The sequence below is a fragment of the Haliotis cracherodii genome, unplaced genomic scaffold, assembly GCF_022045235.1.
Source record: "Haliotis cracherodii isolate W230 unplaced genomic scaffold, xgHalCrac1.p SCAF_9, whole genome shotgun sequence".
Taxonomy (NCBI): domain Eukaryota; kingdom Metazoa; phylum Mollusca; class Gastropoda; order Lepetellida; family Haliotidae; genus Haliotis; species Haliotis cracherodii.
Window position 1 is genome coordinate 2,473,121 of NW_027266343.1, and position 27,485 is coordinate 2,500,605.

At 40.7% G+C, this 27,485-nt stretch overlaps 1 protein-coding gene and 1 pseudogene across 2 annotated transcripts; one reads left to right on the forward strand and one right to left on the reverse strand.

Annotated features, from left to right (window-relative positions):
- Positions 1-440: 440 nt before the first annotated feature.
- Positions 441-25,840, reverse strand: LOC139452406 (methyltransferase-like protein 27). 2 transcript variants are annotated; one of them, XM_071233877.1, is made up of 6 exons: positions 25,624-25,840; positions 8,643-8,811; positions 6,101-6,229; positions 3,796-3,931; positions 2,811-2,903; positions 441-2,011 (listed from the first exon to the last, which is right to left on the reverse strand). In XM_071233877.1, exons 2-6 carry the CDS (start codon positions 8,796-8,798, stop codon positions 1,827-1,829), a joined length of 699 nt encoding a protein of 232 aa, XP_071089978.1. In that variant the 5' UTR covers positions 8,799-8,811; positions 25,624-25,840; the 3' UTR covers positions 441-1,826. The 2 variants fall into 2 exon arrangements, with proteins under 2 accessions (XP_071089978.1, XP_071089977.1); XM_071233876.1 differs by having other exon boundaries at positions 8,643-8,800; positions 25,624-25,838.
- On the forward strand, positions 21,671-23,206 carry LOC139453404 (uncharacterized; annotated as a pseudogene).
- Positions 25,841-27,485: the final 1,645 nt, after the last annotated feature.

A 27,485-nucleotide genomic window follows, 5' to 3' on the forward strand; every position in this document is an offset into this window, starting at 1 on the left:
TTTCGATGCTCATGATGTCAATCACTGGATTGTCTGGTCCAGACTGGATTATTTACAGACCGCCGTCATGTTGCTGGAATATTGCTGAGTGCGGCGTTAAACAATAAACCAAACCAATTATGAGCATCGATCAACGAAAATAGGATACGATATGCATATTTACAGACCGCCGTCATAGAGCTGGAATGTTTCTCAGTGCGGCGTTAAACAACACACACACAAACAAATACTTATTGGGTAAGTCTTGGCATACGCTTCCACAGCATCCATCATTTTGAGAATGAATGGGAGGTCACCGTTTATTACACGACCAACAGGTTCGTAGCAGTGTGATGAGTCTTATAGGACACTTTTGAACGATTGCCGATAAGGTAACCCCCAGGATGAACCAAGCCTCCATATTCCATTTGTTTTTTTATTCAAGTCAATATCTTGCATAGTATACATAAAAATGTTGCACAAACAATAACAGAATTATAATCCGAATTAAAAAATGCCATTTGAAGTGAGAGCGTACACTCACTTGACAAGTATACACTTGGGGAAAAAATAAACACAACTTCCTGTATTCGCCAATATGAAGTAAAATTTGAGAAAATCGTACCCTGTATTGTTCAAATACAGAAGTCGCTATATGGCTGAATTAATGCCGATGCGACGTTAAATTTAAACTCGCTCACTCAAACACGGAAACCAATTATCCAATAACATGTTCCATGGAAAAATGGTAATTTTTGGTAAATTGGAAATTGTTTCTTGGTAATGGTAATTCCTGTATTCCACTTGCTTCCTCCGCTCCCTTCCATTGCATGATGTGAGTGAGGATGGTTTTACGCCGCTTGTAGTAATATTCCAGCAATTTCGGTGAGTGTGTGATTGAGTGAGTGAGCATGCGCATCACGTGATGTGAACCAGCACTTGTATTCATTTAGAATAACACAGATTGTTCCTTTACATATGTACCATCAGGTAGTGTGAGTATCGTAGGTATTTTCTGAAATGACATTAATCTCATTTGTAAATGTTTCCACAAGTTACTTGCTTAATTTCTTTCCAGGTTTATAAAAGATATTATGATGGTTGATTAAGGAGTAAACGGGTGATCCGGCTGTTTGGTTCTGCCTTGGCCGTGTCATGTTGGTCGAAGGTTCGAATCCATACCTTTACCGACTGTAAGAATCTTTCCTGTGCTGTTGGTTCAACAAACTTCCTCTTACATAAATCTAACACGCCATGATATATGATGTATACTGTTCAAAGCAACATAAAACACATTTTAACGATGTCATTGATGGTAAAGAATTATGTTAGCATTAATGAGGTTTTTTACGGTTTCCCAACTCAATCTGGGGAGGGACTCAAATGACAGGTATATGAAGTGATTTTCAATTTTTTTATTTATTTTTTTATTTTATGAACAATTGAACACATATCTGTCCCCGTCGATATTGAAATGACAAATGATATAAATTATCTCAACAGTTCGTCATTTCCCCGTTGTTCGAGACAAGCGGAGTAAAGAACATAAAACGATAGTACCCAAGAAACTCCTATCAGAGCTACAGTAAACTCATGAAACAATAGAGCGATATTAATGTCACGTGATGAGTTTGAGCTCTTTCGCGGTTTTAGAAATTCAGAATTTTCACAATTTTTTTATGAAAATATTTATTTCTTGCTGGAAATGTCATGGTATATACTGTCACACATAACCCAATGTCTCGCCACCACTTGCATACCGGTTGCAAAAATATGCAAAATTGCAACGATGTATAAGTTATAAATGGAATTGAATGCAACATATACATGTACAATACTATGAATCATTAACATATCTTGAATTTAAAGACAACCCCATTGTTGTCAAACGAGTATTTTGGCACGATATCACGTGACAATTGTTCCCATTTCCCATCATCCTCTAGTTCCTGCATCAGTGGCTCTAGCCTGTCTTTGTACTCCCCCACGTGAGACAAGTATTCCTCCCTCATCACGATGCAGATAAGACCCCCTGTAAAACAAAAGTAGAAGAAAAGGTAGTTAAAAGGATTTTCAACAATAGGTCAGTTTTGTGTGTTGGTTATTTCTTGTTAACTCCGCAGTCACCAATAGTCCAGCTATATGGTAGCAGTCTGTAAATAAAAGAGTCCGGACCAGACAATCCAGTGACTGACATTATGAGCATTGATCGACGCAATTAGGATACTACCTGTGAAGATCCGGGTTAGAACACGTCTTCATGCTTGCCCTAAAAGGCGACTAACGGGATTAATTGCGTAGATCGATTCTCCTGATGTCAATCACTGGATTGTCTGGCCCAGACTCGAGTATTTACAGACCACCATCATAAAGCTGGAATATTTCTGAGTGTGGCGTTACAAAACAAACAAGCATTAAATTGGGATACCGTGAAAAAAATATGTTATTGAAATAAACAATTACACTTACATAAGTTTGTCCCTCCAACCTCTATTAAGTAAATAACGACCCGTGAAGATCCGGGGTAGAATAGGTCTTCAGCAACCCATGCTTTCCGTAAAAGGCGACTATGTTTGTCGTAAGAGGCGACTAACGGGATCGGGTGGTGAGACTCGCTGACTTGGTTGATGCATGTCATCGTATCCCAATTGCATGGGTCGATGCGCATGGTGTCAATAACTGGATTGCCTGGTCCAGGTTCGATTATTTACAGACATCCGTCATGTAGCTTGAGTATTGCTGAGTGCGGCGTTAAACAACAAACCAACAAAGTGAATAACAGTCAGCGTCGGGAATCCATACATAAGTACTGGCAGGGTAGCATAGCTCACCTGGTTTGGTTATTCTGATGAGTTCGTGCAAGCCGTCACATGGAATGTGCCCTTCTCCCATCCCCCCTGACGTGACACAGCAATCGTACGTGTCTGCAACAGAATAAATAACGTGGTAAGAAATATTACTGCGACCAAAACACGGCAAACTAATGGTTGATAGCATGAGCACCAAGAAACAACGCCAAGCGCGACAACCGCCATTTTCAGAATTTGACCGCTTGGTTACATTCTTGCCGTCATGGTGCAGAACGCAAGGTCAAACTCGGCATAGTGCTGAGTGCGGCGTTAAACAACAAACCAACCAACCATTGTTCAAATTAGCGCCAGGTGCTGAGATCGTATCCCGCTTGTGACAGGGTTGTTATTCAGCCTTGGGACTAACCATGTGGCCGTAACAGGCGACTATGCTTGTCGTAAAAGGCGACTAAAGGGATCGAGTGGCCAGGACTGCTGATTCTCATGATGTCAATCACTGGATTGTCTGGTCCAGACCGCCGTCATATAGCTGGAATACTGCTGAGTGCAGAGTTAAACAACACACCAAAAACTAAACAAAAAACAATGTTTACAGGTCTTCAGTACATTCACCCTGTGCACACAAAAGAACCCACTCGTCCGATGGTAGACGACCAGATGGTGCAAACAGAATACGTACATACACCCGAAACACAAGTGTCAAAACGTGTGGTGTCCCCCTGGGCAAGTGACTTGGTACAAATGAGCCTCTGTTCACCCAGCAGGGAATGGGTACTCGATATGTGAGGTGGATGTAAAATCCCTCTAGCTCCCGTAGGCAGCTTGGGTTGTATACTCCCAAGGGAGTTGATAATGATAACTGGAATACAAACTGATCCTCTGGTCGGGGAACAAATAAAAAAACGCATGCGAGCAGATACTAGTACCTGGATACCCGCGGTATATTATTATTATAATTATTTAATATTAAATTAAAATCAAAGCGACGTCCAAAGGTGTTACTCACCGTCCTCTATGGGGAGACGCTTGCTGTCCAGGAACTCACAGTACAGGTTGGTGTAGACGTTCTTCTTTCTGGCTTGTTCCAGCATCCCTGCAGCTGGTTCTAGAGCATCTACAGACTTAAAGCCCCGCGTCTGAAGCTGGAACAAAAGCAGGGGATAGCGTTAAAGGGTGGCTACGATAGGAAAAATGAGTACTCCTAGCAAATTTCATTAAAATCATTCAATGATCAGTTTAATCGGCGGCTAAGTGAACGTTGGTGTTGTCGATAAATGTGACATACATTCATTAGCATTATTACACAGAGACAATGTCTCATTCCACAAACGAAACTATTCACAATGCCGAGATACTGTCAACAGGCCATGAAGTGAGTGAGTGAATTTGATTTTACGCCGCTTTTAACAATATCACACCAGAAATGGGTTTCACACATAATACCCATGTGGGGAATCGAAGCCGGGTCTTTGGCGTGACTAGCGAACGTTTTAACCACCAGGCTACCTGGTTACACCCCCCTTAATCTTAACAGTTAATTTGTTTTTTTAAGTACAATTATTCTTTTTTGTAAATGGTAAATTTTGTGTTCGTATGATATATGGCTTCCTTTGACCTATCTATACCTGCTACCCGTAACTTTAGAAATTCAATAATCGGATGACATCCTCGATTATCAAGTGAATTGTACCTATCAGGATAAAAAAACAAACCTGGACCTATTCGCTACCATATCTTCGTTTTGAGCCACATTCGCAAGACACGACATATATACAACTGTGAATTTCAATCACTCTCACAACCGAGATATATTCAGTGCTGAGGTAGTGACGGGAGACAGGAGATCGTGGCGTTAAGGGGGGGCACGGGTGGCCCAGTCGTCTAAGGCGCCGCGATTCGCTGTGCAGAGTTGCGTCCCTTGGGCATGCCAGAAACCTATGATTGTGGGTTCGAATCCCGGTTCGCCCCGATTATGTTTCTAGGTTTGTCAGCACCATACCCGTGCTCGTGGGTTTCACCGAAGTGGTAAACGTCTGAGACCTGCATCACTTCGGGCTTTCCTCCCACATTAAGCTGACACGCCGTGATATAACTGGAATACTGTTAAAAGCGGCGTTAAACCCAACTCACTCACTCACTCACTCGTGGCGTTAAGGGGCTTTCACACTAGTTGTACTGTGTGGATGCCCCTTTAATTCCGAATAGAAGCGATGGTGGCGAATGAGTCTATTAAGCAGTGTATATAATAGAATGGAGATATAAATGACTAGATAACCAAGGCTGATCATAGTCATAGATCTAATGGTTCAATTTATCGTTGTATCAATAAATCGACAATCTTATATAAAAATAAATACACTCCATAATGGAAAGGGGTACTGATTCTCATGTTCTCGAGTTAACTGACTGTAAAAGTCTAGTTCCACCCTTGCCGAACTAGGATGGAAATTCTGGGCTCGATCGAAGCGACGCTATTTGCTTTGACGAGTTATGTCCCTTCTTTGTCCCTCCTATTGACCAATCAGATTCCATCTCACATATCAGTAGCAGTTGCTTCAAATAAAATGGTGTCGCCCCGTGAAGTCGATCTGATCGATAATAAAGATCTATATTGTAATAAAACGGGCCTTACTTCGCATAGTACATCAAATCACGTGAGTACCTTGATTAAAAACATGAAAATATTTGAAATATATCTGCTGACGCTAAGTTATCTGTACACAACCTTTGTAAATCCTGCAATCAACCGGAATCTGTACGGTAGTTTACGGATGTCGATGTCGATTTCGCTACGCGATTGTGATTGGACTATGCATAGACTCATTAGTCCAGCCAAATTGTAACTCCATAAGACCAGCCTAGTTCGGCCAGTGGAAACTGGACTTTTATAGACAGTTAACACCCTTGCCTCGGGAAGATGAACACAGCTGCAATTCCACGCTACTTTATGAAGCTCCTCACAGCCATAGGCCGTGAGCGGAGCTCTCTATCCCACCGCTGCCACCAGTCACAGCCCTCCATTGTGCTTGGCGGCCACAAGCATGCACTGACCGTTATGTTTACAAACAAGTGATGACTAACGTGACACCGAATACTCTTCACCCAGCTGAACTATTTTCTTTCTTTGTCAATTAAAATTTCTATTTCATATTAACCGTCATGTAATTGGTATAGTGAGAATGAAAGGGGATTTTTTCCTTGTTTCAATCTCGATTCAATCTGATTAAATTATCATACATAACTTCATCTGGCAAATAGTAATTAAAATAATTCCAAATGCATCAACAACAACATAAATATCACCACCCTACCTGTTCGCCAACGTATCCTGTTCCTGCCGCAACGTCTAATATTTTTGTCGATGCTCTGTTGTCCTGGAAATGGTTTGCCAGGAAAGTGGCAGCAAAGATTGGTCCCTTGTAACGCTCTAAACTTAAGTCCTGAAATACCAAGTACACCAAATGTATGAGTAGACATTCGGGGTTTTGTGATGATTAATCCTTTATTTAAAAAATCGAACTCTGTTGTATCGATATATCCTTTAAGACGATGTACAATGTAATTCTATCGGTTTGTTGCGGAAAACAATTTATGTATTCAATAATCTTGACAAGCTTAGAGTGTCAATGTACATGCGTTTGAATAATAAAAGTAATTACAAAACGAGTTAGACAATAGTTTTATTGGGCAAATTAAATAGATTTATGTCGGTCTATATTTCTTGTCTGTATGTCACATTTGTGGAGAAGAACATAAGCGTATTTAAAACATATCCCTAGTTTCTTAAACTTAAAATACATCCCAACTTTGGCAAAACATTTTTTTGTGCAAAGTATTTTAAAATAAACCACAACTCTTTGTAGCCCGTATTAATACGGCGTGAGTCGCCCTAGCGTGCACGATATTTTAAACGCATGGTACAAGGCTCGTTGTCATTTAATGTAGCCCTAAACTAGTATATTATCAATCGCTTGTATATTTCAATACTCACTGAAGGGGTGAATAGGAAATCTAGAACTCAAATTAAGGAATTTGTTTAACCTGTGACTTTCTTATTTTTTCTCATCAAAGGGTTTTATTTCTTTAGTGTGAACATTGTAATACGTAAAACAGATTACACACCTTATTAACTTAGTCTTATTAGTATATGCAAATTTGAAAAAATATTAATTAAATTTCACAACGTTCCGAGGTCGCCGAGGTCAACAATTACAGGACTGCAAATTAAAGAATTGGGGTGCAAGCCCCACTGGCGACACTCTGGATCTGAAATCACTCATTCCACGGTCAAAACAAATAATACTAGTTAATTATTGTATAATCTTCAAGGATTAAGATATAAAGAAACATTGAGTAATAATCTATTATGTGGCTTATTAGAAGCGCGGGATCAATGACATTTAATCCATTTGATTTTTAGGGGGTTGGGGGGGGGGGGGGGGGGATAAGAGAATCTAATATCACTATTTACAACTAATATATATACTGAACAACATCCAACAATCTATTCATTTTCACTGTTAACACGCACATTTGGACGTTTGGGTATTTTCCATAAAACAAACTGCATGTGTATATTTGTTCTTTCACCACTACTAATAAACTATTCATTTTGGGCAAGCAACTAATTTTTTAAAAATAAATCCTCCGCTCCCCTCCCACGGAAGTTACATATACATGTTGAAATCGAGCGCACACTGACCCATGGGCCGGGGTGATCATGTAGATCAGTCTAAGCGCGTTTGAGTAGTCCTAATTTGGAAAATGTGCTTTTCAAAATCCTCCGTGGTAGAATAGATCTTCAGCAACCCATGCTTACATTAAAAGGCGACTATGCTTGTCGAAAAAGGCGACTAATGGGATCGGGTGGTCAGGCTCGCTGACTTGGTTGATGAAGGTCATCGATTCCAATTGCGCGGATCGATGCGCAATATATCAATCACTTGATTGTATAGTCCAGACTCGATTATTTACAGACTGCCGTCATATAGCTGGAATATTGCTGAGTGCGCCGTAAAACAACAAACCAACCAACCTAGTTCATTTTAATAGAATTATAAATCATCTATTGTGGTCAGGATTTGTCGCTTTCAATCAATGAAATATTTCAAACTATCTAAGACGACACATTTCTACATTACTTTAGCCCCATCCGGGATTCAAACCACACAGCCACTGAGGCTTTCCCAAAATGAAAGTCCGACAACTGGCAGTCTAGAACACGTACTTTGTGTACCCCTCTGACATGTGTCAGTGTTATGTTGGTGATATGGCAAAAGAGGGTTGGTGATATGGTTGGTGAGGGGCAAAATAATCTATACCGAGTTGTTGTTTTTTATGTAATTTAAAATTGAAAGAACTGTTGTTAAATTTGTTTATGTCTATTTAACCACCATTCATTCCTGCAACACTTTGTAAAATGTAATCTGTGGCTGGGTAGTTTTGTGTGAACGTAGATTGGTTCAGTGAGACTGGGGTAAGCACTGAATTTGCAACAACATGACTCCTACCATGTTTGAAATATTGTAAATGTCTGCCCATAGAAGCAATTCCCGTGAAGATCAGGAGTAGAATAGGTCCTCAGCAGCCCATGCTTGCCGTAAAAGGCGACTAACAGGATCGGGCGGTCAGGCTCGTTGACTTGGTTGATGCATGTCATCGTATCCCAATTGCGTGGATCAATGCTCATAATGGCTGGCACTGAATTGTCTGGTACAGACCGCCGTCATATCGCACGAATATTGCGGAGTGCGGCGTTAAACAACAAACAAACAAAACTACGATAGTTATAGATTACTGGTGTGATTTTCATGAAAAAATATTTTAGGTGGATAAATAGCCAATTACACATACTTGTTCATATTTGCCGTTTTCTGCCCATCTGGAGTAATACTCCACCGATTCCTGCATGGAGATCCCAACACGATGAGCGCCATAGTTAGCAGAGTAGGCCCCGGAGTCGACAGTAGTACTGTCCTCGATGAAGCTTTTTGCTTTCTCTTCTGCCATTTCTGAAACAAGACTGTTAAACCTATTCAAACTGATATATTACCATTATCATCGTCCATCACCCATCGACCGCCTCCGTGGTCTAGTGGTAGAGCGCCCGCCCGGAGAGCGGAAGGTCCGGGGTTCGATCCCCGACCGCGTCATACCAAAAGACGTTAAAAGATGGTACTTGTTGTTACCCTGTCTGGCGCTCGGCATTAAGGGGCAACAAGGACTGGTCGGCTCCAGTCAGTATACTGTGTCTGAGTGGGGCATTCATGGTAAACTGCGGTATGGTATCTCAGTGAGCTAGCACTATAAATCGGCATCAGTCCGGACTAGTAAAGCAGCCACACAAACACACACACGTACATGCACGTCGCTATATAAGTGCAATAATCTTGGACGCGACGTTAAACCCCATTTCACCTCACCTCACCTCCATCACCTATCACAACTACTGTTGACATCTTCCCGAGGCAAGGGCGTTCACTGAGTATAAAAGTCCAGTTTCCCCCCTTCTCGAGCTACATTTTGGCTGGACAAATGAGTCTATGCATAGTCTATGTAGACATCCGGTTCGTAAACAATATGGATTTTAACGTGCAGATTTCGGTAGACTGCAGGATTTGCAGAACATATGTACCCACAACTGGCCGCGGAGAGATATTTTGCAAAACTTTTAATGTTTTTAATCACGATGCTCAAGTGATTTGATGCACTTCGCTGGGTAAGACCCGTATATTACAATATAGATCTTGATTATCGATCATATCGTCTTCATAGGGCGCCGCCATTTTGTTTGAAGCAAGCGATATGAGAGATGGAGTCTGATTGGTCAATAATAAGGACATAGAAGGGACATAATTCGTAATAGCCATTAGTGGCGCTACGGTGGAGCCTGGAAATTACCGCCTGTTTCGGCAAGTGTGGAAACCGGACTTTTACAGTCAGTTAACGCCCTTGCCTCGGGAAGATGGCTATGGACTGCTAATCAGTTCTGACAAGGTGTATGTCTGAATGGTAGACAACGAGCATAATTGGCGACATTTGTGTCATCAAATAAAACAATACAATAAAAATGCTAACAGTAGTGTGGGCGTTCACGTCCTTGTGCCTAGCGCTGGGCAATACAACAGAAGAGCGAAAGTTAGCAACTCAAGGAGGTGCTTAGCAGTTCAGAGAGGCAAAATAAAAATGACGGCCAAAAAAACACGATAGAGCATGACAACTCTCTCTCTCTCTCTCTCTCTCTCTCTCTCTCTCTCTCTCTCTCTCTCTCTCTCTCTCTCTCTCTCTCCCAAGCAAGTGAGGCTTTCTCATTTATGTGTGTGTATGCGCGCGTGTGTGTGTGTGTGTGTGTGTGTGTGTGTGTGTGTGTGTGTGTGTGTGTGTGTGTGTGTGTGTGTGTGTGTGTAACGCCACCCAGGGATCAGTGGAGCGCCAGCGCTGAATACCCACTTTTTAAAATCACTTGCATCCCCATCAAAATAATATATACAAGTAATTTCCACACATACATTGCAAAATCGTAACATGAACACAATTTCAAACTTTAATTTATGAAAATATTCCAGTTATACTAGTCCGCGGTAATTTTAAAGAAATAAAACATTGTCATATGGAAACATTGGGGGAATAAGCAAATTTGTTGTCTTGTTGTACATACAAGAAGTTATTTAAAATTGTTGCCAATTCCCGTCTTGCCAACATACAGCTATTCTAACATGAGGGAGCAATCTACCACAACCCTGCCTCTCATAGATGGGATAAGATTTGCGTCGGGGTCCCTTGATCTGGGCAAACTCACAAATTAAAACTCATCTGTGATGTCATTCCATTGTTTAAACGCTCCGTTATTTTCCAGGAATGAAGAGTTGCTTGTCAACTGTACATTATCTTGAAGCAACATTTGAATTAATTTCCACTTGGAACAGACGGAACTATTTTTTTACATTTATTTATAAGTGATTTTTTTCCGAAAACATGTGGCGCCGGCGGGATTCGAACCCGCATCGTTAGATTTGAATACGTGTAATTGTTTACCTCAGCTACTGCGGCACATGAATGGATGATGTGAAATTAACTATTAATTATTTTCATAATTTTGCATAATGCTTAAAAGCTCAAAATAATATGTATATATTTTGTGTTAGAGCAGGTTACCCACAACAATGTTCATATTTATAGATAGTTAGATAACCCTTTGACGAGAAAAAAACAAATAAGGTAACATAAATATCGCTTGTTCGGGGCTCTATATTTCCAAGTATACCCATAAGCATGTATTAACAATGTGCAAGCGATTGATAAATTCTAGTTTAGGACCCAACACAATTATGAAGAGCCGTATACCATGCATTGTAAATGTCAACTCGCCACGGAGCTTGGCGCACGTGCAACAGCGGCAGAGAACGCATTCCTCGTGCATCACGCAAGGTCGACTCACGCAGTATAAATAAATACAGACAACAAAGAGTTATGGTTTATTTTTCAAATATTTTCAACTATAGAATATTTTGTCAAAGTGTAAAAGTAGGGATGAGTTTTAAGTAGGGGAATATCCTCGTAACTCTCCATTCCTTAAAATTAACGGGCCTCTGCTCCATTATTTTTAAGGAATGGAGAGTTACTCGGACATTCCCCTCTACGTAAGATCGGGGCCAGGCTTTCATCACTGGACAGTCTTGTGCCCAGGCTCTGACCTCGTCACCCGATAAGGTTACTGATCTTGTCTATTGTTCCCTGACTTCAAAGTAGCGAGCAAGTCGGTCCCATTGAAACCCTATATTACCCCTGGAGAAATGTGATCCACGAGGCTCTCCCATCTTGCTTATATGGCTTTCGTAAAGAGTGAGTTACACTTTTCAACGTGAACAGCTTGTATTGAGAACAACAGTTGGAAATTGTTTTAACGTATTTTAACGCTATGAAATTCACAAATACTCATAACTGATATAACGTGGAAACATGCTGTAGTAAAAGTGTTATAATCTTTGTTTTGTTTGTTTGTTGATAAACGCAGCACTCGGCAATATTCCAGCTATATGACGGTCTGTAAATAATACAGTCTGGACCAGACAATCCAGTGATTGACATCATGGGCATCGATCTTGTTTGTTTATTTGTTGATTAACGCCGCACTCAGCAATATGCAAGTTATATTACGGCGGTCTGTAAATAATCGAGTCTGGACCAGACAAGCCAGTGATTGACATCATGAGCATCGATCCATACAAATGGGAAAAGATGACATGTATCAACCAAGTCCGCGAGCCTGACCACCCGATCCAGTTAGTCGCCTCTTGCGTCATGCATAGTCGCCTTTTACGGCAATCATAGGTTGCTAAAGACCTAATCTACCCCGGATCTTTATGGGTCGAGCATCGATCACTGCAATTGGGATACGATGACATGCATCAACCAAGTCAGCGAGCCTGACCCCCCGATCCCGTTAGTCGCTTCTTTCGCCAAGCATGGGTTGCAGAAGACCAATTCTAAACCTGGTCTCCAAAGGAAGTTACAAACTTTAATAAATTGGCCGAGGTGAGGTTAAAATGGTATGTTTCCTAAAAAACACATTTCAGAAGTAAATCGTTTTCCAGTCAGAATTGTTAGAGCTATATCGTAGTGACCTGTAAATAATCACACACACAAGGGGTTGATAGACAGAGCAACGATCCTTGTCCACAGACCAGCCGCACCCGTTACCATGGGTTACAGCCGGGAACTTATTATGTCCCGGTATCTCGGAAACACCCGAGTGGAATCCGAGGCATAAGAGGTCCCAAGAAGCCCGACCTTTTGCTACAAGCCGAGCTAAGCAGGGATCGGGTCGCCTTAAAACACATATGTGATGTCATTCCATTGTTTAAACGCTCCATAATTTTCCAGGAATGGAGAATTGCTTGTCAACTGTACATTATCTTGAAGCAACATTTGAATTAATTTCCACTTGGAACAGACGGAACTATTTTTTAACATTTATTTATAAGTGATTTTTTTTCATTTTTTTACGAAAACATACAGAAAACAAAAAGTTCTGGTTTATTTTTCAAATATTTTCAACTATAGAATATTTTGTCAAAGTGTAAAAGTAGGAATGAGTTTTAAGTTGGGGAATATCCTCGTAACTCTCCGGGGCCTCTGCTCCATTATTTTTAAGGAATGGAGAGTTACTCGGACATTCCCCTCTACATAATGTCTGGCCTTGCCGATTACATTTAAACGCGCCTCGATGGCGTGGATCGTTGCCCATGCTGTCAACCACTGGTTTGTCTGACCAGGGTCCACGTGCATAAAACAATCTTAGCTACAAATTTTGTAAATCCTCAAGATCGCGATCTTTACTACTAGCCGTCTTACAACTGCACAAAGATCGAATTGTGCAAGTGAAAAAGGACAATTGTATGCTGATCGTAGGGGTCTAAAATCGATTATAACTAAGATTGCCCTGAAAGCCATTATACAGCTCAGTGTTTGAAATAGCCGCTTGCCCGCAAGCCAAATGCTTGTGACTTTTAAATTGGGCGAGAAACATTTCCGTAAAGCTGTCTAGTTACAAATTCTAACCAATACGTGTTTATTTCTAAGAATCATTTAGTCAGTTTAGGCATGATGTGATGTCAAAGTCTTTTGCCATTTGGTTTTTGTTTCTTAGTTTATCGGAAACCCACGTGAAGTCGTAACTCGATGTTTGCTGTTGTCCGATTTTATACAAACGTCAAACAAACGTCAGGTCTCAGACGTTTACCACTTCGGTGAAACCCACGAGCACGGGTATGGTGCTGACAAACCTAGAAACATAATCGGGGCGAACCGGGATTCGAATCCACAATCATAGGTTTCTGGCGTGCCCAAGGGACGCAACTCTGCACAGCGAATTGCGGCGCCTTAGACGACTGGGCCACCCGTGCCCCGAATACATTTAGGTTAACATAAAGAAGGACTATTCAGATCTGTTCGTTAACAAGCCCAACTCGTCAGTGAACTAATTCATACACTGACACAGCTCAAATATTGCTACCCTCATACACTCACAACATAATAGTTCAAGAGCAGATCGACTAAAACAGAAATAGGAATTTTACGAGCATGAACTTCTCAAATGTCACTGTTATTTTCTATTGACTTTGAGTGACCCCCAAGTTTGTGAGACACGGAGTATTTTTTTTCTCTGCTTCAAAACACAACAATTTTCGGTGATAGTTGAGGTGAACTGGGGTATGACATTGCGTTGAACCATATTGCACTCCTATATATCATGCGACGAGTGTGTGTGACTGCTTGGCCCCAGGCCGCAGTTTAATATGAATACCCAACTCAAACTCTATACACTGACTCCGAACCGACCGGTCTTTATTTTAGCCCCTTGATTCAGAGTGCCAGGCAGGGTAACATGCACAATCTTTTCATATCTTTTGGCGTCCTACACTAAGGAGGCAGATAATTGGGGGTGGGGGTGTGTGTGGGGGGGGGGGGGGGGGGGGGTCACGGTTGCATATAAAGACCCACTATTAATATATAATTATTCTATTATACATTTATATTCCACACTTATCCAAGTACACTAGTATCTGCTCAAATACGGTTTGTTCTCCGACCAGTGGATCCGTATGCATTCCAGTTATCATTATCAACTCCCTGAGGAGTATACAACCCAAACTGTCTACGGGCATTAGAGGTTTTTGCATCCACCGCACGTATGGGGTACGCATTCCCTGCTGGGTTAACAGCGGCACATTTGCTCTGTCATTTACCACAAGTCTCCTACCAACGGATGAGTGCGTTCCTTTGAGTGCACAGGGTTTAATGTACTGAACACTAGGGGTCGTGACAACACTGTAAAGACCACGGAGGCCGTGATAAATGGAGGCAATCTGAGCTGTTATCAGGTAGATATGAAGGGGTAATTTCTCTTTAACGTTCACGGTCTCGGCTTCCAATGGTGTTTTACTTGAAGCACATCGTAAAATATTTTTTTTTTAAATTCAAGCATTGCAAACTATTATTGGTTTCAAGCCATCTTCCGTATTTTCTATTCATTTCATCTAATCATCTTCCCATCTTCCCCTCCCATCACCTGTCCACGAGCCAGTGGAAGCGATAGGTTGCCGAGGCTATCGCCCAAATATGTGTTTAAGATGACAACTTTGAGTAGAGCCGGAAGCGGCGGGACATTATCTATTGACTTACAAACTTGACAGATTCCGCCTTAATGAAACACTTCATTGTCAAAAGCAACAGGATTGGCTATTTGCTTCGTCTCCATTACAGTCATAGCCCCTTAAGCTCCATCTGTAGGATATTTGGTGGGTGAGACATTCATTATTTCTGTCATAGCGCGGCGTGTCCTCAAATGGGTTAGGAAAGTGATGTTTACCACTTTAATGGCGTGGTGAGGCGAAGTAAAATGGTATTTAACGTCGCGTTCATGATTATTGCACATACATAACGACGCGCTTGTACTAGTAAGGACGTCCGCCGGTTTTATGCTATAATGACTCCCAGTCGCATTGTCCTTGTTTGTTTCCCTTAATACCGAAAGACAGGCAGGGTAACAAAGAGTACCATCTTTTAACCTCTTTTGGTATGACGCTGTATCGAGCCATCGACCTTCCGCTCTCCAGACAGACATCGATCTTAATACCGGTCAGTATAATAATTTCCTGTAATGGAACAATGACACCAGTGATCATATAATGAAGAACAATCATGTCTGTCGAGTGGGTGTGAGGACACCATTAGGAACATCACCCCGGTTAAACACGTGTCATGGGTACCCGTGAAGATCCGGGTCAGAATTGGTCTTCAGCATCCAATGCTTGCCGTAAGAGGCGACTAATGGGATCGGGTGGTCAGGCTCGCTGACTTAGTTGATGCATGTCATCGTATCCCAACTGCGTTGATTGACGCACATGATGTCAATCACTGGTGTTTCAGGTCAAGACTCGACGTCCAGACAGACCGCCGTCATGAAGCTGAAATTTTGCTGACTGCGGTTTTAAACGACATACAAACATATAAATCTAATGTACTTAGCGGCCGGTGAGTGTGTTAAGTTTACCTGGTCCATAGCATGTCAACGTCCCAGATAACAGAAGGAAACAATGCATTGTAAGTTTCATCTGACAGAATTTCATCCATCTCCTGACAAGGTTCATAAGGTCATGTTTAAACAACTGATATGGCACTGCCCTTGTCAAGGAGTGGAGGAGGCGGGTGAGCTGGAGGAGGCCGGTGAGGCAAACATTCACGCATTTATCTCCCCTTGTTTACTCGTAGCGTCATTAGAGGAGGCATGGGTGGCCCAGTCGTCCAAGGCGCCGCAATTCGCAGTGCAGAGTTGCGTCCCTTCGGCACGCCAGAAACATATGAATATGGGTTCGAATCCATGAACCCGTGCTCGTGGGTTTCACCGAAGTGGTAAACGTCTAAGACGGGCTTCGGGCTTTCCTCGCGCATTAAGCTGAAACGCCGTGAACTGGAAAACTGCTCAAAGCGCGTTAGGCGACCCATGTAGATGAAAACATTATAGACCCCTACAATGATTGGTATATATTTTGATTTTAAGAAAACGTGCACAGCCCTTGATTTTATACAACGCAATGAAGGGACATTGTTTATGTTTGGTTGTCAATTGAAACAACGCTGCAGAGAAAGATGATTTACCCTTGCATGGTAATTTAAGCACACCTGTACAGAAAGATTATCTACACATCATGGTAATTTATACATACCTGTACAGAAAGATTATCTACCCGTCATGGTAATTTAAACATACCTGTACAGAAAGATTGTCTACCTTTGCGTGGTAATTAATACGTACCTGTACAGAAAGATTGTCTACCCTTGCATGGTAATTTATACATACCTGTACAGAAGATTATCTACCCTTGCATGGTAATTTATACATACCTGTACAGAAAGATTATCTACCCTTGCATGGTAATTTATACATACCTGTAAAGAAGATTATCTACCCTTGCATGGTAATTTATACATACCTGTACAGAAAGATTATCTACCCTTGCATGGTAATTTATACATACCTGTACAGAAGATTATCTACCCGTCATGGTTATTTAAACATGCCCGTTGTTATATGGCAGTATAATTTATTGTTAAACAATAATTGTAACTGTATTACGTTGTTTCTGTTGAGATTCAGGAGAAGTTCATTGCAATGTATTTGGACAGTGATAAGTTGTCAGGAATGTGGTACTAATTAATGTAAGCAGAGGTGAGGTAGTTATTATACTTGGATGCTCGAATTTTCTGTAAACTTAAGGAATCGCATGGATAGTTGCCCAGCGTTATAGAAACATGTGGAATATTCTGTGATTTTCTCGTGACGCTGTACTGGCCTGGCACTGAAAGTTATGGAAGCTTGTTAGATTATATAAGTAGAGCGGGCGCATTTTTCATCTGACATTACATCAAGACCAAAATCACTCTTCACCTTGGTGTTCAGCCTAGGCTTATCTCGGAAGCTTGACCACTGTTGTGGTGAGGTGATTATTAATCTTGTCATTGTCATTTCCACTGCTCTCACATTTTATACTTCCATTAAATATTATACTACCAGTATACTGTGTACTGCCATTGTAATTGCTGTGCAGTAATTTAAATTGATTTGTAAACCTAGTTAATGTTGTAATACAATTGTTGAATCTATACCATTTGTCGGTTTCACCCAAAAGTCATTCTTGTGCACATTTCTTGGTCCCATCCGGGATTCGAACCCACACTGCCAGAGTGAGGCGATTAGGTGTTGGGTCGAATCCCGGACGGGACTCAAACCAAAAAAGATTATCTGTCGCCGGATGTCAAATAAAATAACGTACCTAGGATGAACAATATAAACAATGTCGTACAGAAATATTATATACCACGGATGTTAACATGACTAAAATAAATATTGTGTACCAATCAATGTAGATTGTATACAACGCTGTACAGAAATATTATGTACACTCAATGTTGATTTATACAACGCTGCACAGAAATATTATGTACACTCAATGTTGATCATACAACGCCTTCATAAATATTATATAACCGTGAAGGTTGATTGATACAAAGCTGCACATAAATATTATACACCCGTTAAAGTTGATTTTTACAACGCTGCACATAAATATTATACACCCGTGAAAGTTGATTTATACAACGCTGCACATAAATATTATACACCCGTGAAAGTTGATTTTTACAAAGCCACACATAACATAGTACACGCCCCTAAATGTAGAACTATACAACGTTGCACAGAAATATTATGTAACCCTGACTGTAGCTTTATTCAATCCTGCACGGGAATGTTATGTAACCTGAATTTAATTTATACAACGCTGCACATTATAAATATTATGTACACTGAATGTAGGTCTTTGAAAGGCATTTAGAAGTGATACACATAAGGAAGAGAATATATGGATGTCAACTTCTTTATAATGAGGAACACAACGTTTCAGAGTATATGCTTATGCTCCTTCACCCGATGAAAGAGTGTCAAGAAGTTGACATCCATATATTCTCTTCCTTACACTGAATGTAGATTTTTATACAATGCCTTCACAGATATTATATACCCCTGAATGTAAATGTATGCAACGCTACACATAAATATTATATACCCCTGAATGTTGATTTATACAACGCTACACATACATATTATGTAGCCCTGAATGTAGATTTATACAATGCCACACATACATATTATGTAGCCCTGACTGTAGATTTATACAACGCTACACATAAATATTATTATGTAGCCCTGAATGTAGATTTATACAACGCTACACATACATATTATGTAGCCCTGAATGTAGATTTATACAACGCTACACATACATATTATGTAGCCCTGAATGTAGATTTATACAACACTACACATACATATTACGTAGCCCTGAATGTAGATTTATACAACGCTACACATACATATTATGTAGCCATGAAGGTAGATTTATACAACGCTACACATAAATATTATGTAGCCCTGAATGTAGATTTACACAACGCTACACATAAATATTATGTAAACCTGACTGTAGATTTATACAACGCTACACATACATATTACGTAGCCCTGAATGTAGATTTATACAACGCTACACATACCTATTATGTAGCCCTGGCTGTAGATTTATACAACGCTACACATAAATATTATGTAGCCCTGAATGTAGATTTTTACAACGCTACACATAAATATTATGTAGCCCTGGATGTAGATTTATACAACGCTACATATAAATATTATGTACCGCTGAATGTAGATCTAAACAACGCTACATATAAATATTATGTAGCCCTGAAAGTAGATTAATACAACGTTGAAGAAGAATACACTCAAAGTAGAGTGGGAGTTGTTTATTCTCCACGCAGTGTTTTATAGTACGATATTACGATCGGTATTGGGAGACAAGGTACAGATAATCGACGTGAGGAATGTGAGAATATGCCGGAAATACCAATACCAAACCAACTGTTCACAAAAAGGACTTTTCCGACATTGCCGAGGTAGAATTCTATTCAGGGAGTTATGATTATTAAAATATGGATAAATATTTATAAAGACTGTACATTTTATCATCATCCCCAAAGAGGCTGTACATTCTGTTGATATCTCATAAAAGAAATAAACGACTCGTTAATCGTACAACAAAACACTGAATAAACCACAAGGGGCAGCTCTCCCACTTTGGGATGCGATCGTTCCGACCACTGGGTTTATCTGCATTGCTCAGCTACATCTATGGGGAACAACTCACTAGACGTTCCCCCACTGTCATGATAATACAATGTTTTATCGTGCGATTTATCGCGTAGCTATTTCAGGGTAATATAGGATAATATAACATGGGTCCGAGTGTCACAATGAGATACGGGACAATAAAACATATGGCCATAATTGTCACAGCTATACAGGATAATATAACATGACCCTGGGGTTCACAACGAGGAACACTTCATACACTTGAATATTGCACTGAAATACGAGCCCTAGGCACAATGAGAATGTCATTATATATATATATCTATATACCCCGACCATCTGTGCAACCACTGGAATCAACTACACACGATGATGTGAATATCCTTTTAATGAATAACATTACACCGATACTTGTGGAAATGTTTTATGAACTGTGGTATGTTCTTCTCGGCGGATATAAACACTGATTCACATCCACTGAGGGGTGGAGAGAACATCAGGAACAAGGCAGTCATATAACTGTTGCCTTCGAACAGGTACAAAACATGTCATGAGGTCGGCGATTTCGTTTTCTGTATTTCAATAATAGTTTGTCACTTTCTTTTCAACACCAAATATCTTTCGTGAAAAAATAGTACATGGATACGGTTCTAAAAAAATACCTAGCTTATATGGAAATATATAGTAAGAGGTGCGCTTGTCTCAACAAACATTCCCATTCTCTTCCTAATCCCATTTAAAAAAACCTTCCGATATCCTCCTCAGCCCGAAGTTAAGAAAACCAATAATAATAATAATAATAATAATAATAATAATAATAATAATAATAATAACAATGATGATGATGATGATGATGATGATGATGATGATGATGATGATGATGATGATAAAAGTGACAAAAGTTCCGATGATCATAAGAAATATCTACTAAAAGCATAGTTCATTCAACCAGTCCGACCTTATCATATGCATGTGCTCATGAATCATTATCAAACATATATATCTATAAAACATGAATTTCATGTGAGATACGTAATCGCTAGGCTGTTGCATAGAAGGGATGGCTTTATCGAACTAGAAATCCCCCGAAGGGACGTAAGACGCAAGGTATCAACAGTAGTATCCCAATGAACTAAATCATGATTCCACTGTGGATAAATCAGTCACGTAGCTAATCTAGGATAAAGCGCCGGCATGACATATCCGAAAATTGGATACAAGCCGCCAAAACAAGAAACACATGGTCCGGATTCTTGTCGGCTCCTTCTCGGGGATCTTGGGCCTTGCTCTAAGGCTGTGTGCTGAATGCTAATATCATAGGCAGTTTGGCAGGGTATATAGGTTTTAACAGGGAGTCTATATATTTTAACAGGGAGTGTATATACGTTTTATATATTCCCTTAATTAAGTAAGTTGATTATATCTATTTAAATAAACAGAGTGCTGCCAATACAAATTATAACAGCAGCTGGGGTATCATTACTATGGCCAGCAGCACAGAGTCATGTGCGGGTCAGCGGGGTGTAATTAATGCCAGAGAATAGCCGGTTGGCCACTGAAGCTTAACTTTGTGGATGAGGTGCGGGATACTGCAGGCTGACCATGTATGTAACGTAACACGATACATTGCAGTCTGACAGTGAGGGTTAAAGATAGTACGCTTTCTGTTAGTCGGGACTTGGCCCTCGGACAGCGGCTAAGCAGGTTGGCACTCTAACGCCTCAGAGATCCTGCTTGGCCATACTACTATGTAGTTATATAGACATATTAAGATCACGAATAAACGTTGTGGACCCACAGACGGACTTGTGTGTTGATATAAGAGAAATATCCGGTAGAGCAACAACGTCTACCTAGGATATATTGGTGGAGCTTCGATCCTCGGTACCTCAAACCCAATGCAACAAGATAAAGAAGTTAGTCAACACAAAGTGAATCGTTATTTCGTCTTGGGTCCACAACAATCACGACCACAACCATACCAGCATTCTGGTTCGTCTATCCTCAAGCTATTCTGTGCTCATCATTATTGTCCTCATTGTTCTTACTCGGAGACATTGTTACCACCCTAAAAGGACAACCCCTTCAGCCGTCCCGGGGACCAGCAACTTTTACAGAAACATCAGAAAAAAGAACCCAGGATTCCTTGTTTCGTCACACCCCTCCCTCAACCATCAAGAGGTGATTTCGAAGACTGACATTTTCATCGACGACCACTGTGTTAACAACATCAAGTTCCACTCAACCAAGACATTTGTTTCATTCCGGTAATTCCTGTGTGTTTGTGCCAGCCACTATCTCAAAAGAAACAGTCCTCAAAGGCATTGTGATTTGCAGTAAATATTTGTTGTGATTAATGTGCTATAGCCCTTCATATTTGTGACATTCGTAGGAACAGTTTTGGTAAGCATTATTTCATATATTGTATTACAATCAACAAAAATGACTTGTTACGTTCTGAAACCCCTCAATGCCAATGAACGTCTTCCCCTAGCCTCCCCCGAAGTCTTGAGTCCTCCCATAGTATACCAGTCCTTACAGTCTAGAAATGGTTCAGCCCAACAAGAAACTATTTTCACTCCCCGATGGGAAACCTTGTATGCAACCGGGTCACCACGACCTCGTTCACCACAGCCTCAACACCCCCAGGACCCCAATCAAACTCCCCCATCTTACTTGCCTCCTCCATCACAGTGTACCTCCCTCTCCTCCCCTACCCCCTCCCAATCTGAAATACCTGAAACATGTCAGCTGACCAATCGCCCGAGACCACACGCTGATAAACCTTCGTCCACTGATGATCGCACCTCTTTATTAAGACTCATTAACTGCTCCCGCCTCCCGCTCTCAATGTATGATGGCAAGGATTCCATTGCTGCTGTTTCATGGCTGAAACGCTTTGAAAACTTCGCTTCAGTACAAAAGTATTCTGAAGAAGACCAAACAAAAATATTCCCCCTTTATTTAACTGATCTCGCAGCTGAATGGTACGATGGTATCAACAATATTTCACTTATGTCTTGGTCTGAGTTGAGACAAGCCTTTTTACGGAGATATGCACCTTCCGCAGTAGGTCTTGTAACTCGACAAAATGATTTATTGGACAGAAAACAGAGGGCAGGTGAACCTTTCCGATCATTCCTCCAGTCCATAAGACATGAGGCAGAGCTTCTACAAAGAAATGAAGACATGTACATCAAAGATCTTATTCTCCGTAATGCTCTTCCCAATATCCGCATGTTCATCCTGACACGCCCCCTCACCTCCTTAGAACAGGTCACAGAAAGTGCGGAGATAGCCGAGGCCATGTCAGGGTGGACTGACTCCAGATGTGGTGAAACCATGACCGCTATAAATGAACTCACAGTTAAAGTCAATACTCTCCACACCCATCATGTCAATGCAATAGGATCAGATACTGGGCCAAAGAAAGAACATTCATGTCAGTCAGGATCCATTCCATCACCATATTCCCAAGCACAACATGTGAACCACGGGTCTCAGTCCCCAACTCATCAACCAAGGTTATCACAATACCGACCTAGCATGTATAATCAAGGACCCCAATCTGTGCCCTTTACCGACTACATGGGATTCCAATGTGAATATAACGCTCGTTCTCTTGACCAGTTCATGTGGTATCATCAAAACCTCTTGCTACGATGTCTTAGTATTGCTCATATTTTCACCACTCTCATTTTGACCATGTACCCTTTTGTAAACCTGGTGCTAACGAAACTCAACCCATACCTATCAACAGTCTATTAACGCTCATAGGATTTAATGTTCTTGTATTAAAGTGTACCCTTGGTGCGAATGTGTGACAATGATGTCGATTTGTTGAAGTTAATTACATCATTAAAAACAGTGTATTTTAAGCAAGATGTCTTATTTTTTACGTAATATATGGATTACGACTGTGGAATAGTGCATCATTTTGTGAGTGTTCAAATATCATTATGTAATGTTCACATGTCTACTAGCCATTAACAGGTGTTCAGACTTATCATCATTCATTATCTTTCATTTGGTGTTCCTTAGTAACTGCTCTTACCCGTTATAGACCCTTTGCTAGCGGGGGTTGGAAATGAGTAGTTACGATTATCTGTCCCTATGTGATTCTTAATACATCATTGAAAATGAATGCATATATATTCCCTATGTGAGCTGTTGTCTATTTATGAAAAATGTCCACCTGTTTGAAGTATAAATGTGTGTTGAAAGTAGGTTTGGAATAGGCTTGTCTTATGTACTGTAATGTGGAGAGAGAGAGAGGTAGAGAGAGAGAGACAGAGAGAGAGAGAGAGAGAGAGAGAGAGAGATGGCTGCTGATAGGATAAATAAAAAAAGAAATGACAGAATACAAAAGAAAAACTGACATGTATGGTAGATAGGGTGGGTCTGAGAGAGAGAAAGAGTGAGAGAGAGAGAGAGTGAGAGAGAGAGGTGTAGTATGGGTGCGAGAGAGAGAGAGGGAGGGAGAGAGAGAAAGGAAAGGAGAGAGAGAGAAACAGAGACAGAGAGGTGTAGTGTGGGTGCGAGAGAGAGGGGGGAGAGAGAGAAAGGAAAGGAGAGAGAGAGAGAGAGAGAGAAACAAAAAGTGAGAGGGTATAGCGTGGATGCGAAACAGAGACAGAGAGAGGTGAAGTGTAGGCGCGAGAGAAGGACAGATGTAGAATTGGGTGAATGAAGAGTGTGACAAAAAAAAAATAGAATGAAAGAAAGTGAGTGAAGCAGAGCATAAGTGAAAGCGTTATTTGTGAGGAGTGGAAATAACGAGAAGAGGGAATAAGAACAAGACAGAACAACCGATGTTATAGTCATCAATGTCTTTGTTCATTTTTTTTTTCATTGTACATATTCATGTATTGGTATATTTGTAACGTGTAACTTCCTTGTATGTATGGATAGCAATGCATCGATGTAACTACTGTATTCATTGTACGTATGTAGTCATATTGTCGTTACTGGAAATATTTCTGTGTGAAATTGTATCCAGTTCGACAGCAGTGTTTGTAGATAAAAACAAAATCGTGGTCCACACACAAAATGCTGTACATTACATCAAATTCTCAGTTTCAATTTTGTCTAGTTAAAAAAAGAAAAGAAAATTGCTTTATGTACTTTTTGCTTGTTTATACATTTCATATTGTTTTAAATATGTGGTTATATTGATTGATTGTCCACCGTACCTCATTCCCAATTCCTTATAAGGACGTGGGACACGTCCTTCTTTACAGAAATGGCATATATCATAGGCAGTTTGGCAGGGTATATAGGTTTTAACAGGGAGTCTATATATTTTAACAGGGAGTGTATATACGTTTTATATATTCCCTTAATTAAGTAAGTTGATTATATCTATTTAAATAAACAGAGTGCTGCCAATACAAATTATAACAGCAGCTGGGGTATCATTACTATGGCCAGCAGCACAGAGTCATGTGCGGGTCAGCGGGGTGTAATTAATGCCAGAGAATAGCCGGTTGGCCACTGAAGCTTAACTTTGTGGATGAGGTGCGGGATACTGCAGGCTGACCATGTATGTAACGTAACACGATACATTGCAGTCTGACAGTGAGGGTTAAAGATAGTACGCTTTCTGTTAGTCGGGACTTGGCCCTCGGACAGCGGCTAAGCAGGTTGGCACTCTAACGCCTCAGAGATCCTGCTTGGCCATACTACTATGTAGTTATATAGACATATTAAGATCACGAATAAACGTTGTGGACCCACAGACGGACTTGTGTGTTGATATAAGAGAAATATCCGGTAGAGCAACAACGTCTACCTAGGATATATAGTCCATGGGTGCATTGTAATTCTAGGCAAGTCTAGATAAGCGGACAGTACGTCTTTTGCACGATAAGTTGCTCTTATTATTTATATAGTTTTATATAATGAAGACATTATTATTTAAATTAATAATTATTGCCTTAGAGACTTGTGCAAGTCTAGAGAATATTCAACGATGTTTAGCTGGACGGCAAATGCTGGGGGACCCATAACACGCCGGATATCTGTGAAATATATAAACGGCTCCTCTTCACGCACCTGAGGCGCCTGGTTTCTCTGTGTGCATACGCTAGGCAGGGATGCTTGTGTTTCTAAATATATACTCACGATCGCTGTCTGGAGAAGTCGCTGAATGGCTGGCCAAGTTGTCAGATCTGTAGACGGCGAACTGATCCCGCTTACACGAGTACCTGAACTTGTGTTACTGGCTTCGACCCTTGGCGTTATAAGGACAGCGTCATGGGTTTAACACACTGAACTATTTTCCCTCCAACAGCCACTCAGTTCAGAAGCCAGGAAAACTGGGTGTATGGTTACATTCAGGGAAAGCCGTGATTGGGCCAGCGCATGAATAGTCTCAGCGGCACATGCGTGTCAATGGGAAGCTGATAGTTGGACATGAATGTTTAATCTCATTTATAGGTTATCAGTCTAGTTCAACAAAAAAGGCAGATTGTCGAACATGAGGAAATATTACACCCATAATTATATGGCGCTCAAACAATCAGGAAGGAGATACATATTGCAACCCGAAACGTTAAAAGTCGCATGATGTGCAGAGATTTACTTCTGGTTCCGGGAAATCTGGTTAAATATTAATTTAATATGTTAAAAATGTTGTGAAACAAACGAAACATGTTGTAATGGCATTTATATTTAATAATGTGCGTGTGTTCTTGAGATTCCGGCATTAAATAGCTTTCCATGTGTTTTACCGTAAATGTTGTTATCAGCGAGTGAGTAAGTGACTGAGATATGTGAGTGAACATTGTTAGCGCCGCCTTAAGCAATATTCCAGCAGTATCACGGCGGGGGACACCAGAAGTGAGCTTCACAAATGTAACCCATGTGGGAATCGAACCCGGGTCTTCGGCGTGACGAGCGAACGCTTTAACCCACCGGACTAACCCACCGCTCCGCGAGGCAGGGAAGATATAGGGTTATATTACAATGATATTGTTGCGAACCGTAACTACTCAAATCTCGGATGTTCACATGGATATGTTCACTGCTTGCGACCACATTCATGAAATGTTTGGCCCTCACTCTTATGAAGGTTCATACACCAGTGAAATCGCACAAAATGAAACTCAAATTTGTTTTTAAGACCTATTTTGTGCCTCGAATAATGTATGCGCACAATTTCATTTGGTACGCGTGACCTCGTGTGTACACAGAGTGCCATACAACACCTAGCTGTATCTCGCTTAAATATAGTTCCTTAAGGGATGAACGTAACGGGAAGGTTTCTGATATTATCAATGAGCCGATGGCGAAACGTATCAGTCATCATTCAAAGGTAATTATAGCATATGCCGAATAGGTACTGAAGTGTATTCATAAATAGTTTTGCACAAGTCTCTAAGGCAATAATTATTAGTTTTAATCAAAATTTCTAGATCATGTAAATACTAATAACATGTCCCTATAAGAGACTTGAGTACTGTCTACATTAGTAGGATAGAATTACTACACACCCATGGACTTAGCTTTCAGTACAGCAGGCCGGTGAAGATCCGGGGTAGAATAGATCTTCAGCAACCCATACTTGTCGTAAAAGGTGACTATGCTTGTCGTAAGAGGCGACTAACGGGATCGGATGGTCAGGCTCGCTGCCTTGGTTGATGTATGTCATCAATCCCAATTGCGTGGATCAATCATGTTGTCAATCACTGGATTGTCTGGTCAAGACCCATTTTTTTACAGACCGCCGTCATATAGCTGGAATATTGCTGAGAGCGACGTTAAACAACAAACAAACCAACAAAACAAACAGTACAGCATTGGCGCAAGGCTAATTCCTAGACTGCTGTAGAGTGCTGTAAAATGTCCCTTTCTGCCTGGGCATGGATTAAATCGATAGTTGTGTGCACAGGGATGAGTCGTAGCAAGGATATTCGATCACAGGCATGCAATGAAACATTCTGACGTTTTCTAATGTATGTAAAAACCTGAATTTAATGTGCCTA

Coding starts and splice junctions, on each gene's coding strand:
- LOC139452406 (XM_071233877.1), bottom strand. CDS start 8,798: ATGGCAGAAGAGAAAGCAAAAAGCTTCATCGAGGACAGTACTACTGTC. Junction 2,904..3,795: donor GCGTCTCCCCATAGAGGACG/GTGAGTAACACC, acceptor ATTCTGTTGCAG/ACACGTACGATTGCTGTGTC. Junction 2,012..2,810: donor CATCAGAATAACCAAACCAG/GTGAGCTATGCT, acceptor TTTGTTTTACAG/GGGGTCTTATCTGCATCGTG.